Source organism: Perkinsus marinus (genome assembly GCF_000006405.1).
Source record: "Perkinsus marinus ATCC 50983 genomic scaffold scf_1104296941728, whole genome shotgun sequence".
Taxonomy (NCBI): domain Eukaryota; phylum Perkinsozoa; order Perkinsida; family Perkinsidae; genus Perkinsus; species Perkinsus marinus.
In genome coordinates this window covers 389170-402509 of record NW_003212397.1, presented here as the reverse complement: position 1 = coordinate 402509, position 13340 = coordinate 389170, and the positions used below count along the sequence as shown (strand labels likewise).

Below are 13340 nucleotides of genomic sequence, written 5' to 3'. Positions count from 1 at the left end.
ATCATTAATCTAATTCCAACCTCGATAAGTTAGAAACCCAAACATGTATTCAGACGGAGGATCTTAATCCAACTCAAAGCTATTCCACTCCACTCTCGGAGTTGTCTTGAACATTTTCTAACTTTCAAGGAGACGCTCCATTGGAGCGGACCATTCGGTAACACGGAGACAGATGAACGCAAAAAATACAGCTCGCTGAGACACTCAGCTTGAAAGGCATCCTGAACGAACTAGACATCACTGATATATCACGGATCGTGACATTTGGTCTATCCGGTATGGATGGTAACGACTTGTGACTCAGGAATCGTCATAGCTAATTGTGCATAGCCACAGCTTCAAAGCGAAGATGGCGAAAAGCTAAGCTTAACACAGTGTGCTAAGGCAATCCAACAGAGCAATAACATCACTTGTGATTTATTCATCCACAACAATGGTTTGCCAACTTGGTATCAATGGTTTCGGTCGTATCGGCCGTCTTGTTTTCCGTGCCGCCATGGAGAACCCTGAGGTCAAGGTCGTTGCTGTCAACGATCCCTTCATGAACATCCCCTACATGCAGTACCTCCTCAAGTACGATTCTGTTCACGGCCAGTTCAACGGTACCATCGAGGTCGCTGAAAATGCCCTTATTGTGAACGGTCAGACCATTCAGGTTTTCTCTGAGAGGAACCCCTGTGATATCCCGTGGGGTAAGGCTGGTGCTGATTACGTCTGTGAGTCCACTGGTGTCTTCACTACTGGTGAGAAGGCCTCTGGTCACATCCAGGGTGGTGCTAAGAAGGTCGTCATCTCCGCTCCCCCTAAGGATGATACCCCCATGTTCGTGATGGGTGTCAACAACAAGGAGTACACTTCCGACCTCAAGGTTGTGTCCAACGCCTCTTGCACTACTAACTGCTTGGCCCCTCTTGCTAAGATCATGAACGATAACTTTGGTATCGTCGAGGGTCTCATGTCCACCATCCACGCCACTACTTCCACTCAGTTGACCGTCGATGGTCCTTCTAAGGGTGGTAAGGACTGGAGAGGAGGCCGTTGCGCTGCTGCCAACGTCATTCCTTCTTCTACCGGTGCCGCTAAGGCCGTCGGTAAGGTCATCCCCTCTCTCAACGGTAAGTTGACTGGTATGTCCTTCCGTGTCCCCACTCCTGATGTCTCGGTTGTCGATCTTACCTGCCGTCTCGAGAAGGCCGCCACTTACGACGAGATCGTTGCCGCCGTTAAGGAGGCCTCTGAGGGTGACATGAAGGGTGTCATGGGTATCACTTATGATGATGTCGTTTCCACTGATATGTGCAACGACAAGCACTCTTCCATCTTCGATGTTAAGGCCGGTATCGCTCTTAACGACAAGTTCGTCAAGCTCGTCTCGTGGTACGATAACGAGTGGGGTTACTCCAACCGTCTTGTTGACCTCGCTGTTCACATGAGCAAGGTTGACGCTACTGCTTAAATAGATATGCTCTAGCCATTTTTCTGATCTACAACATTCCTTCACGGCTGAATGCCAATTTCCTCAACAAAGCTGTTGTATTCAAGTTCAATATAGGGGGATGCTATCGGGACTGAATTGCATCGATTATCCTCTCAGTAATCAAATAGACTGATTCTAACCCGAGCAGTTACACACCACACCTCTAGTCTTGCAATCATCGTCATGATTTACTCACACTTTACGAACCAAGTCTTGCAGCGCCGCATTGATAATTCGAAGATTCACGATGTTGAGTTTTACATACAAGTTCTCGAAACCGTGACTGTATGCGTTAGTAATTGAGGCTTGCGCGGCCATTCTTATTAATTACAACTTGAACGAGCAGCATAATCACTCCGAGTGATGAAGTAGATGGTGATAGACTGTACGACTCCGATCTACGACGAGTTTGTTAGGACCCCAATCCAACCTACTTCAACTCGAGTACTGAGTCATTGGGACAAGTCTTATGCAATGATAAAATGTGGTTTCTATAATTATTAGCTATGTTACCGTGATCAATGCTTCAAAAGCAGTGATTCCCACAGCGACATGATCTGTGCTGGACGGATGATCATCAACGGAGTTGGGATGTCAGGCTAAGTAGTTATACGTCTTATGATCATGGGGACAGCGTTCAAGGAAATCTCGTTCTATCAAGTGCTCGATGCGCTGTTTTATGAGTTGAGGGGTTGGCCGAAACCTGATAAGGCACCGGAGGGTCGATGGTCCGTTAATAAGGGATCGCGGAGCCTCACCTCTGCGAGAGTTGTTCGGTTGCCTCGACGACCAGTGAGTTGTGATCCAACTGCTTCCTGCTCTTCATAATACGTACCTTTCAACAGAGTGGGAAAATATGCACGTAGCCAACTACATGTGTTGGTGACAATATGAGAAATTTTTAGGGAGTTTTTGGAGTTTTCCATTGGTTTTCTAATATTTCTACGGTAGAAGTCCTACCAGAATTCGCGTGTAAACGCCTATACTTAGTAAGAAACCTGCCAACTCAGCTAAGGGAAGCGAACATAGATTATAATACTGCCCTTGAAATTAGCAGACCGCTGATGTATGCTCACCAAGACGGCCTCAACGATGTGCTTTCGGTCCTCCTCTACAACTTGAGGGATCGCGTTGCCACTTGACGAAGATTCTGCGGCTCCATCTGACATGCATAAACTGGTGATGGCAGGGTTGAGGAGAGCGAAGGCCCACCTTTATTGTTTGCGAGAGCTATCAGCGGTACCTGAGGACGTCCAGTAGTGTTTACTGAGACTCACACTGCGGTGAAGCCGATATGTTGCATACCTTAACGCTTCGGACACGGGACTCGAACTCAGTATTGACCCGGAAGATGTCACCAGAAATGGGCTCCTTAGATGACTGTGGACTCTCTCGCAACAACACTCTGTGGCGGTAAGGAGAGGTCATGATGGCCACCGTCACTGAGGTTCCTTACCGCACTCTCGGATTCACATAAAGGCTCATGAGATGCCGTTTGATTTCCGCGTCATCTTCCCGTTCGGACTTCTCATTCACGCTTGGATTCTCTCCCCTTCCACAGTTCAACGAAGATCTTATCCGTTCGTAACTTGTATGCCACTAGTGTTGGCCTCAGCGCGAATCATTTCGATGCGCTCACCTCAGTGATTCCAATGAGTTGAACATGAGGAGTATCATCGCTTGGTAAGTACTCACGGTGAGGACATGTGGGCTACGCCCTGCCCTACTCCGAATATCGACTGAGGCAAAGTAATCAGTGACAACCACAGCGAAGAGTATTGGAATCGTTCCTCTAGCAATACCGCGTAGCTCACCAGTGCCGTAGTTGAATAACCACGTGAGCTTCCGTCCACTGTGTTTCGATAGATAGAACGTCTCAAACCTGCAGTTAGGTCCAATAGCAGTGAGAGAGGAGCAGCTCAGTAACTTACCTGTCGATCAAGGACTTCATGTCCACAGGTATGTCACATCTTGGAGGTGTGTGGGTCGGCCAAAAGCCCGAGGTGCAGACCTGACAAGAAGACGACACAGATAGGTTACGAAACAAGTTCAGGACTATGGGACCCTTTCACCTTAACATCTAGCTCACAATGAGGTTGAGATTGTCCATCTATGATCGATGCAGATATTGACTGGCTGTAGCTTCGGCTCGCGTCCTGGAGAGCACCAATACCATCAGTAGAGGCCACTCCCACTATTATCCCCTACTTGGCTCAAGCTGACGTCCTTCAACATGCCTTCTAGTTTCGACGTGTATTGTTGGCCACACTGAAGCCAGATACACACCGGGGACAGTATCGGGCTACCTCTGCTCTCAATTTAGTCACCACCAACTTCTCTGCTTCCTCCACGTTCGCTGACGATGGCCTGAGGGATGCCCGGGTCAACTGCCAGTTACTGTCCATGTATAGCTCACTTAGAGTTGAGTAAGCGTCGGCACAAGCTCGATCGATAATATGACTCGAAGACATCCTTGTCAATAAGGTACCTGTTGATACCACTCATACAGCGGAGCGAAGCTGGCAATGATGCAGACATACCGAAAGACGCTGATAACTTGATCAACGTTAGAGTGGAAATCTGCATCGGTCATATCTCTCAACCTAAAACAGTGAGCTTACGTTAGACGAGTGAGCAGAGAAATTCCAGCTGCATTATGCGGCGTTACTTTTTCCGCAGTAGTTCATCCAGATAAAGGCTCAGATAATGGGCGCATTTCGGGCCGTTATTGAGGGAATTCTCAAATGCCATCTTCATGTGATTGGAGAACTCCAATGAGCCTCGAAAGGCTTGAGACACGATCCTCTCGAACCTGACTTTCCAATACGTTCTATTCACACACATATGTCGGCATGCACCTCTCTCGAAGAGAGAGTAGTTTCTCCACGAAAGACACCGGAGCGTTCACGGTGCTCTCGTCAGCGATCAGATCGGCAACTACATCGAAACCATGTACAGGAGATCTTGAACGCCTCCTTTCCCTACTCGCTGTGCTTATGCTCTGTTGCATAACGGTCGCTATGTCACTAAGGGCGTCGGGTATTCGGGAGAAGAGAGAATACATCAGTCGGAGTTCGGACACTCTGAGCCGATGGTGATGTACTGGCATTAGCCGCTATACTCCTACCTGGCTTGGGCAAACATAACCTTACAACCACTACTCTCCTGTTGGATGAGACTCTTATAGTGACGGCCAAGCCATACTGAGTCGAGCACCTCTTGAACCTGCGGAAATCCAGAGGAAGCATGGAAAACGGCGAGATTGTATAATTCTGTGTATTCCGTGTTCATATTGATATTTCATTCCAGTTTGAGAGACGATACTGTATATAACAGGAAGTGACTCAAGTATAAATTGCCCGTATATAGAGCTCGAATTTATCACACCACAACAGCGAGATGAAATACCGAGTGACTGTTTGGGTATATCATCGCCATTATCGAATCGCCATTAGTAATATATCATCGCTAGGCAGCGACTAGATGTTACGGTCAGCGATATATGAAACTATATAATCATGGTAGCTGCTCCCCAGTGGTATCTTCCACCCACCTTAGGCATAGTCTGATTTCGGTCCATATAGGTCTCAACTCGCCTCTTTTCCTGCCGCATTCGGCTGTTAGCTTTTTCAAGATATTCTCCAACTGTATGCCGATTTATATATTCGTTGGCCTGATAACAAAGTAATTCAAAACCAGCTTCGCTCCGCTAAGATTTTAGACTCACTTCTCGCGTGTAAAAGTCGCGTATGAGGGCCAGATAGTTGATCTCGAACCAAGAATAGTAGTCGTTCGCGCTTTGCATCGGTGATGGAACCTCGACGTAAATCACCGGGCGCATATCAGAGGGAGAAGGAGAAGTGGCTTGCAAGGATTGATCAGCACGATAACCTGGCGAGGTCCCCGGTTCGATTCCCAGCGCCTGCATTATTATTTAATACCTGTTTCAGGCACACTTCTCTGTGAGGGTAGGGTTTGTATACTAGAGAGCTCCACAAGCATAGACAACACCGTCTTGATAAGGTGTGGATCTGTTATCGTCTCGCCGTGGAGTTCACGACGGAGCTCAGCCAGGATCTAAGCCCTCAGCGTGAAACACTACTTCACTTTCCTGTAGTAGTACTACCTGCCCAATCGCCCTATCCCTGACTCGTGCATGCCCTATTACGGTGTCCCGGAACAACTGAGAAATTGAAAACATCATGGAAGCCCTGAGACCCTATATGCAAGTAATACTCAAAGTACGCGGGCTCTCGTGTGAGCGGATAATTGTTTATTGAGACACATGTGCAGTCCGATCAGTGCTAGACATTTTTCTTAGCGGAGTAGTAGCCAGAAGGTAACTACGCTGTTATTACTCTCAATCCCATATCATAGACAGGTACACACTGTTCGGGGTGTTGCCTCACATAGTTGCGATCCATATACCTACACTTGCCGTATGATAGCAATAGACCTAGAGGATAGTACATAAGTATATCCCGTATCATGCCCATGGTCATCTTATGATCCTCCCATTCCACTTTCAAACGAGCAAGTAGATCCTCATCAGGACCTGTCACCGAAACACTTCATCCGGGAGGACCATAAACAAACGCTGTTTGCGAGGACATGACGTGAGAATACCTCCTATATCGTGCTAATCAATTCAAACAGTGAATAAACGAGGTAAATGCAAAGCCTGAGCATCGACGCAGTCGCTACTCAAGTTGAATATTGTAGTCGTGAGTAAATGAATAAATTTCACTTGGATGGTTCAAGTCTATAGTGCCAAGCTCAGTATCAACAACATCGTCTCTATAAGTACTTATTCATTTCCATCGCGATGCGATAAGTTTAATAATGTAAGTGTATGACTAACACTCCAACAGTTCGAGTCTATTGTGCCAAGTTCACCGTCCGGTAGCCCGAGACGATTCAAAACGAAACTGAGATGTTCAGATGAGCTTTTTCGTAAAATCAGTAATGTGTTGCTCAAAGCCTTTTGATAGGAGGCGAAAGAGAGGGAACTCATGACACCCAGTAGTACTTTCAATACAGCGCTTAGAGACCTCCATTAGATGTAGGCTCACTGTCTCCTCCACCCCTTTATACAGCTTCAGACCGTACTTATGTAAGACCAAATTATACCTGATATCAATACACAGTCAGCAACTCTGAGAGATAGTAGACTGTACCCATTCCGATAGAGTTCCTCAAAAGATAAATGACTTGCATTGTGATTGTGTATTTGTTGTATTGCTGACTTCAACGATTCCCAAGTGCCTGATCATGAGCATTCACAGTTAATTCACACCTATCTGGAGAAGGTCTCAGAAAGTACTACTACTACTACTACTACTACTACTACTACTACTACTACTACTACTACTCCACACTAACGAAAATGATCAAAATTTCTGACCGGAATTCAAATCTAGGACGAAGACCGTCAGTACTACTTTTCTGTTTACCAAGATGATTGGAAAAGAGCGCGGTATGGATTTCAAGATATTCCCATCCCCTTATATTACGGGCCGCCTCTCCCTCATCTATTGGCTCCCCTGCTCGGAAGTGGCGGAAGCCCGCAGCAGCAGCTGAGGAGGATGACGATGACGAAGTGTTGGTGTTAAAGGCCCTGCTATGTGACATCAAAAAAAGAGGGAAATCAAGTCAGTAAAGACAGAATGAAACCAGACCAGTCGTAGCTCCCTGAACCTACTTTCCTATTACTTATAATAACACCAACCATAGGACTGCAACTGAAACCATACTGGCAGTAAAATTAGTTCGGCATATCGCCAGAATTATCATCAACATCATTTTCATCCATACTGAGATCCGCCTCCCTCATGCGCTCGTCGACCCAGCGCTGGCCGCCTAGCATGGACCAGAACGTCAGTAATCTCCACTCACCGCATTCCTGATACTATAAACCAGAGACTAACTCACATTCATTTGTGCCTGTTGGAGTTGGTTCATCTGGTCGAAGAACTGGCATTCACGTTCATACCTATCCATACCAAACACGTTGACGCTATAGCCTATTTACGGTATGAGCTCACTCGAAAAATACCGGAACCGCAAGCACTATCGCTGATACTACTGCCGTCCACACGATGTGGCCGCCCAACCATCGACCGTTAGAAGTCAACTGAATGAGGAGATAGAAGACAATGGAGGGGGAGGAGAGGTACTTTGGACAGCCTGTTCTTGGCCACCTTGAGCTTTGGATGTTCTTCCAAGAAGCCGGACATGCGAGACACTACTGCTCCCATTTATATAGGGGTATTATATGGAGAAGGAACTAGGTTGAGTGAAGGATGGTATGGAGAAAGTAATAAACTCGACATTCTAAAAATAGGAAACTATCTGTAGTATTATTGTACCAAATCAGGTAAGGTTCATCAATTGGAACACAAAACTATACCAGTGACAAGCATCGCTGCTTACAGTAGGACCTGATAACCCAACAACTGACCAGTGAGGAGCAGCACGAGTGTAGAGGTAGTACCAGGCCCATGTCCTGAGGCTCCATGAAGGGACACTTCCAGTTGTACAAGTAGTATTGAAGATCACCATCGCCACGGCCAAACTTCAAGTCCTGCGGGCGAACATGGGTGATCAACGGTAACAAACTCCTAGATGCTACTACTACTACTACTACTACTACTACTACTACTACTACCTCTAGGAACTCCTTGTTGTCCATCAGGTTCAATGCATTGAATACATCGTACCCCGCATGTTTAGCCTGAATATTGACATATAGTCATATCTTCCATTACTTGAGCCCCACTACTCATACTCACCAAAACTAGGGCATCACTCATGAGCTGTTTCAAGCTGACAGTATTGGCCACATTGTAGTACGAATAAGCAGCATAGAGAGTCCTGACGACAACCGTAATCATCAAGTCTATAGAAACAGCATACACTCACTTGTGCTTATCGTTACCAAGCACAGAACTCGGCAGAGAATAAAACGACAAGAAGTCGGTAACCTTACCGTTCTCCTCGCGAACCTGAACCAATCGGAATACAACCATATCAGCGAACATCACATCTTCAAGAGAAAATATAACTACAGCATGAGGACGACCATTCACATTGAACCACCATACGCATCTAGATAGGTTCAATCCTCTAGTAAAATATTCCCGTAAACCCAGACGAGAGAAATACTATAATACGACCAGCCAACACGTAGTGGTAAAACGATGAAAAGAGAAAATTCCGCCTCCCAAGAGTTATTCATCATGCAAGGTGTGCAATGCCTACATATGTGTATATGACATTCTCCCTGGGCAACAGCCAATGGCCAACTTCATGTTGTGATAGGACAGGATGAACTTTAAATTTCGACAAGTATCTGCCTCGATCAGACTAGCATCATCACTAACCGCTTTGATGTATTACTCATTGAGTAACTTAGTAACTTGCTTTCTGTCCTTCATTTCCATCGGTCTCAGACCAGAGGTACTCGGTTGGTCAGCGACCTGTCACCACATCTGTCACCCTCGTCAATGCAACTACTACCACCTTATACAACTTGATACATCTAGCCATGGTCATTCTAGGAGCAAGACGAGTGAAGCCTACTTCACAGAGCTTCTTAGGGTTCAATGACCTAAACCCAATCTATCAACTATACACAGGAGAGCCTTGTTACCCTACCTATGATGATATCGTGCAGTGGTTACGGGCCTGGGTAGGATTGCCCCTGACGTGTACACAGCCTGAGAGTAATACAAGCACTCATAGTACTATGTTTCACAGTACATGTACAGGGAGTAGTATTACTCATAGTACTATGAACAATGAGTAAAGTACATGTACAGGGAGTAGTATTACTCATAGTACTATGAACAATGAGTAAAATACATGTACAGGGATTAGTATTACTCATAGTACTATGAACAATGAGTAAAGTACATGTACAGGGAGTAGTATTACTCATAGTACTATGAACAATGAGTAAAATACATGTACAGGGATTAGTATTACTCATAGTACTATGAACAATGAGTAAAGTACATGTACAGGGAGTAGTATTACTCATAGTACTATGAACAATGAGTAAAGTACATGTACAGGGAGTAGTATTACTCATAGTACTATGAACAATGAGTAAAGTACATGTACAGGGAGTAGTATTACTCATAGTACTATGAACAATGAGTAAAGTACATGTACAGGGAGTAGTATTACTCATAGTACTATGTTCAGGAGGTAGTAATACTCATATACATAATACTAACCCCACTGAGCAGTCATTACCTGCCATCGATCAGTCAAGTTGACCCTTCTTGTGACCTCCTTGATCAGCACTGGTGCCAGGCGCTTGGACCTAGAGAACCATTAATCAACTAGAGTTTCCGTTATAGTCTGCTTTCCTCAACTGAGCTATTATACATATTGTTATCTACACATTTCCTTCATCTGTATCAGTACTACCTAAGCTTCTTATGAACACACAAGAAGTTAATCTCCACGGTCCGCAGCTCGTCGCCTCGAACATCCATCGTTGCTGGAATGCCCGTAATAAAACCAACCAACTGACAACGACCAAGCAGGACTTGAAACCCATAGGCCACCAGCCATCAACACATTACCTTTCCGTTTGACTTCACCCTCACCCCAAAGTGCCATTCTGGAACGTAGTGGGGAGGCGTGAGCGCCCATCGGAGGAACTCCGGGCTGTAGTCAAATCTGATGATCAAGTGGTATAAAGCAGGAGTAAGGCTAATACTCTTCTCACCTGAACATAGCTTCGTCGTCCTCAACATAGTTCTCATTGAGAAGAGTGTAAACCTCCTGAATCTGTTCCGGATCGTTGACATCAATGTTGGACCATTCGAAAGCAGCCGGAAGGTTATAGGGTTCCTTAGGAATATCAGAAACCTTCTTAGCTTCGTCAATAGGACCTAAACATACCTTCAGCATCTCATCAACAACCAATCGAACAACAAGCCGACCTCGAGCGTCCTGTGGGACAGGATCTGCATCTAGCTGCGGCACTGGTTGAGTGTTCCAAAATTTATGCTGATGGAGTAAATCTGAATTCCATCGTCGTGAAAGACCTTACAGTAGTTGTGGGGGGTGCAGCCGCTATGCTCATCTTCTCCAACAGATCCTTAATTTCAGCTTGTTCCTAGTCATAACCCTACCACGCCTCGATTAATTCATACCACACTATTACCACATCGTCAACCTGTTCATTAGCAGTACTACTAACAGCCTCTATTTCGTCTGTATCCTTAGGATTAGTCTCATCCACTGATGATAAACTCTTATTGCTGGACATTTTGTAAATGGGGTGTAGAAACTGATCCACATTTCTCCTTCTTAAACTTCTTCGACTCCAACGCTATGGGATACTACCGCTTTCCTTCAATATGTACAAGCGGGTTCGTCACACGTCTACTGTTCTAAGCCTTTTATAAATATGCTTCGACGAAAATCCATAATCGATTACCAGGGCGCGCGCTACCACCGACGCAAGATTCGCAAATCCCCACTTTGAACCCAAGGACACCTTGCGAGACTGCAGTAATGCATGATGAAATAAATCTATCTAGTAGAGAGGTCACCGCACCACCCTGGTTTATCACGCCGGCTTCGCTTCGATCTTCGTAACGTGTTTCTGTACATACTTTTGCATAGTGCACATGTTCACCACTGGTACCGGAATAATACGCCCTAACCAATAGGTTCTATTTCAGCAACCAAAGTGAGCTTCTTGCCTAGAACGGCATCAGGCTTAATATTCCTCTTGTCCGTCGTTTCTTGCAGATTGTGGGATTTGATATATACCCATCTACCAAACAAACAGTGGCCCTTCAACAGCCGTATACAAACTCACAGTTTCTTATTAACATCAACACGGCTCGCCTTAGGTACCCCAACGATGGTGGTCAGTTCAGGAGAGAGGGCACACAGCTGATGAATGCCAGTATCTGCTTATGGTTCATCACAGTTCCTCATGGCCTTCAATGACCTCACTATGTGGTCCTTCCTTCATCACACGATGCTGCTTCTTACGCCTAGTCTTCTTACCTTTTTCCTGTCCACCGGGAGGGCTACCCACAACAGCGTTGAAGCGGGCCTAAGTTGAACGATGTCAACTGCAACCATTGTAGAGCTCTACGCACCTGAACTAGGTTGAGCACTGAGGAGCTTCCTCCAATCCTGAGCAGGCCGCGATCGAAGAGTCTGGTCAGCATAGGCGAACAGAGCTGAAATATGCCTAGACGCATATGAATGACCGCGCGCCACAAAACTCTCCGAATAGCAAAGTAATAGGTGTTGTGATCTCTAGCTCTAATACGGCGTTCGACAAGCCCTAAAACCACTATCGATTGGGCCTTTATCAGCACCAACAGCCGAGCAAAGGGACGGAACAGTCACTGATGCGCACGTGTGTACGCGTGCCAATTTCCATACCACTCCAATCACAAATTAAAGAACTCGGCACCTCTTCCACGACGTAACATACGTTATGGTGAATACGGATAACAGGAACAGTAACGTATATCCTCAGTGCTTCCATATTTTAACAACCTTATCGCGACCAGCGCTGACCACTCGGGCACCATCTCCACTCCAGTCCACCGCGAAGACCTCATCAGCGTGACCGGGCAGGTCCTCCTTCAGCTTCCTCTTGCCGGCATCCCAGACCTGACCACAACAGCATCGTGCTGGTCATACGATACGCCCAGTTCCCCATTGTGTTGGAGGAATATATCCTCGCTTTCCTCAGCTGAGCGAACGAATTTCCGAGGCTGATATTAGAACAGGAGTGTACAGAAACCCACAAGAATTCCCAAAATTTTTCATATTCTCGATCACACATGTAGTTGACCATGAGCATATTCCCCCCATTGACCCCCTCACCTTCACAGTAGAATCCTTAGAGCCAGAAACAAGCATACGACTATCGGCTGACCATGACACCATGTAAACATCAGCAACATGACCACGTAGAGCACAGATGAACCTACAGTGGGAAGTGCCAAGGCCAGGGTGGCAGAGCTTAGAGTACTACTTTCCTGTTACGCCGTCCCACAGGCGCACGGACTTGTCGAAACTAGCGCTGGCGATCATACGGCCATCAGGACTGAACTGGACATTATTCACCACCTTCTGATGACCCGTTAAACGACATAAGGGTTTCTTGCCTGAACATGGTGACCAATTTCGTGGCGCGTGACGAAAATCGACACCAACACTTACTGTCCATACTCCAGAGAAACATTGTGAAATCATCACTACCCGATAGGATCCTCTCACCCACACCTCCTGTTTGCTGAATCATCTTGTTATACCTTCACAAAGTATATACTAATAATGTTAATACTGTAACAAACATATACTATTTTTACAAATTCATCTTAGATAAGCATATACGTATGATGTACCATCATTTCAAAATAGATTCATATATGCCTTAACAGATATATTGGAGTTTCACCCTAGTGATATGGAAAACACCAGTAAAAAACATATTTCACGACTACTGCATATCACCGCGAATGTCGCTTTTTTCCACAGAGTATCACGCCACTTCACGTAAACGGCTGGAACTCCATTGCACTATAGTACTATATATATTTTATTAAGATTATTATTATCAAGCTCTGACATGTCAACAACACCTTTGCAATGCTCTCTCCTTGAGCTCAGGCACAGTTGTCTCAGCCGTAGCCGGTTGGTCCTTCTCACCAAAGCAACCAGTCTTCAACGTGACATAGTCCTGTTGAGCAGTTGAAAGCTCATAGATCCTCACCCACGTACCGTATTGCAACAAACTGTGTTGACCCAATGAGCATGACCTTTGAACTCCCTTAACATGCGACCGTCCTTCGTCGACCAAGCCTGGCAA

At 45.8% G+C, this 13340-nt stretch overlaps 6 protein-coding genes across 7 annotated transcripts in view; 1 reads left to right on the top strand and 5 right to left on the bottom strand.

Moving 5' to 3' along the window:
- Window positions 1-433: 433 nt before the first annotated feature.
- Pmar_PMAR000134 (glyceraldehyde 3-phosphate dehydrogenase, putative) lies at window positions 434-1456 on the top strand (the record flags this gene model as incomplete). Its single annotated transcript, XM_002781706.1, has 1 exon — window positions 434-1456. The coding sequence occupies one exon, from the start codon at window positions 434-436 to the stop codon at window positions 1454-1456; it is 1023 nt and encodes a 340-aa protein (XP_002781752.1).
- A 615-nt stretch (window positions 1457-2071) lies between these two features.
- Window positions 2072-7108, bottom strand: Pmar_PMAR000133 (Cullin-3, putative; the record flags this gene model as incomplete). Its single annotated transcript, XM_002781705.1, has 25 exons — window positions 2072-2180; window positions 2236-2312; window positions 2554-2639; window positions 2690-2720; window positions 2783-2882; window positions 2934-3014; window positions 3117-3359; window positions 3409-3532; window positions 3673-3745; window positions 3784-3844; window positions 3894-3965; window positions 4018-4080; window positions 4146-4289; window positions 4336-4414; window positions 4463-4560; window positions 4605-4702; window positions 5031-5150; window positions 5205-5368; window positions 5419-5554; window positions 5604-5660; window positions 5836-5905; window positions 5948-6032; window positions 6507-6607; window positions 6655-6742; window positions 6991-7108. The coding sequence occupies 25 exons, from the start codon at window positions 7106-7108 to the stop codon at window positions 2072-2074; spliced, it is 2478 nt and encodes an 825-aa protein (XP_002781751.1).
- A 133-nt stretch (window positions 7109-7241) lies between these two features.
- Window positions 7242-7713, bottom strand: Pmar_PMAR000132 (hypothetical protein; the record flags this gene model as incomplete). The annotated part of the gene is made up of 4 exons (XM_002781704.1): window positions 7242-7379; window positions 7409-7469; window positions 7522-7610; window positions 7654-7713. The coding sequence occupies 4 exons, from the start codon at window positions 7711-7713 to the stop codon at window positions 7242-7244; spliced, it is 348 nt and encodes a 115-aa protein (XP_002781750.1).
- Window positions 7714-7850: 137 nt separating this feature from the next.
- Pmar_PMAR000131 (glycylpeptide N-tetRadecanoyltransferase, putative) lies at window positions 7851-10786 on the bottom strand. Of its 2 annotated transcripts, XM_002781702.1 has the most exons (16): window positions 10659-10769; window positions 10545-10610; window positions 10435-10501; window positions 10218-10383; window positions 10072-10168; window positions 9914-10014; window positions 9737-9806; window positions 9134-9195; window positions 8999-9086; window positions 8876-8955; window positions 8738-8828; window positions 8399-8481; window positions 8269-8350; window positions 8145-8210; window positions 7971-8060; window positions 7851-7917 (listed from the first exon to the last, which is right to left on the bottom strand). In XM_002781702.1, the coding sequence occupies exons 1-16, from the start codon at window positions 10761-10763 to the stop codon at window positions 7906-7908; spliced, it is 1326 nt and encodes a 441-aa protein (XP_002781748.1). In that variant the 5' UTR covers window positions 10764-10769; the 3' UTR covers window positions 7851-7905. The 2 variants fall into 2 exon arrangements, with proteins under 2 accessions (XP_002781748.1, XP_002781749.1); XM_002781703.1 differs by having other exon boundaries at window positions 10545-10786.
- A 372-nt stretch (window positions 10787-11158) lies between these two features.
- Pmar_PMAR000130 (Upstream activation factor subunit UAF30, putative) lies at window positions 11159-11682 on the bottom strand (the record flags this gene model as incomplete). Its single annotated transcript, XM_002781701.1, has 4 exons — window positions 11159-11276; window positions 11322-11415; window positions 11462-11564; window positions 11611-11682. 4 exons carry the CDS (start codon window positions 11680-11682, stop codon window positions 11159-11161), a joined length of 387 nt encoding a protein of 128 aa, XP_002781747.1.
- Window positions 11683-11942: 260 nt separating this feature from the next.
- The window catches only part of Pmar_PMAR000129 (WD-repeat protein, putative), a 3148-nt gene continuing 1750 nt past the window's right edge, over window positions 11943-13340 (bottom strand). Inside the window, exons 10-15 of the mRNA XM_002781700.1 lie at window positions 13253-13333; window positions 13114-13211; window positions 12692-12783; window positions 12504-12636; window positions 12353-12455; window positions 11943-12136 (exon numbers count right to left, since the gene is read on the bottom strand). Of these exons, the coding sequence (XP_002781746.1) occupies window positions 11996-12136; window positions 12353-12455; window positions 12504-12636; window positions 12692-12783; window positions 13114-13211; window positions 13253-13333 (648 nt within the window). The 3' untranslated portion in view covers window positions 11943-11995. The remainder of the gene's footprint in view (window positions 12137-12352; window positions 12456-12503; window positions 12637-12691; window positions 12784-13113; window positions 13212-13252; window positions 13334-13340) is intronic.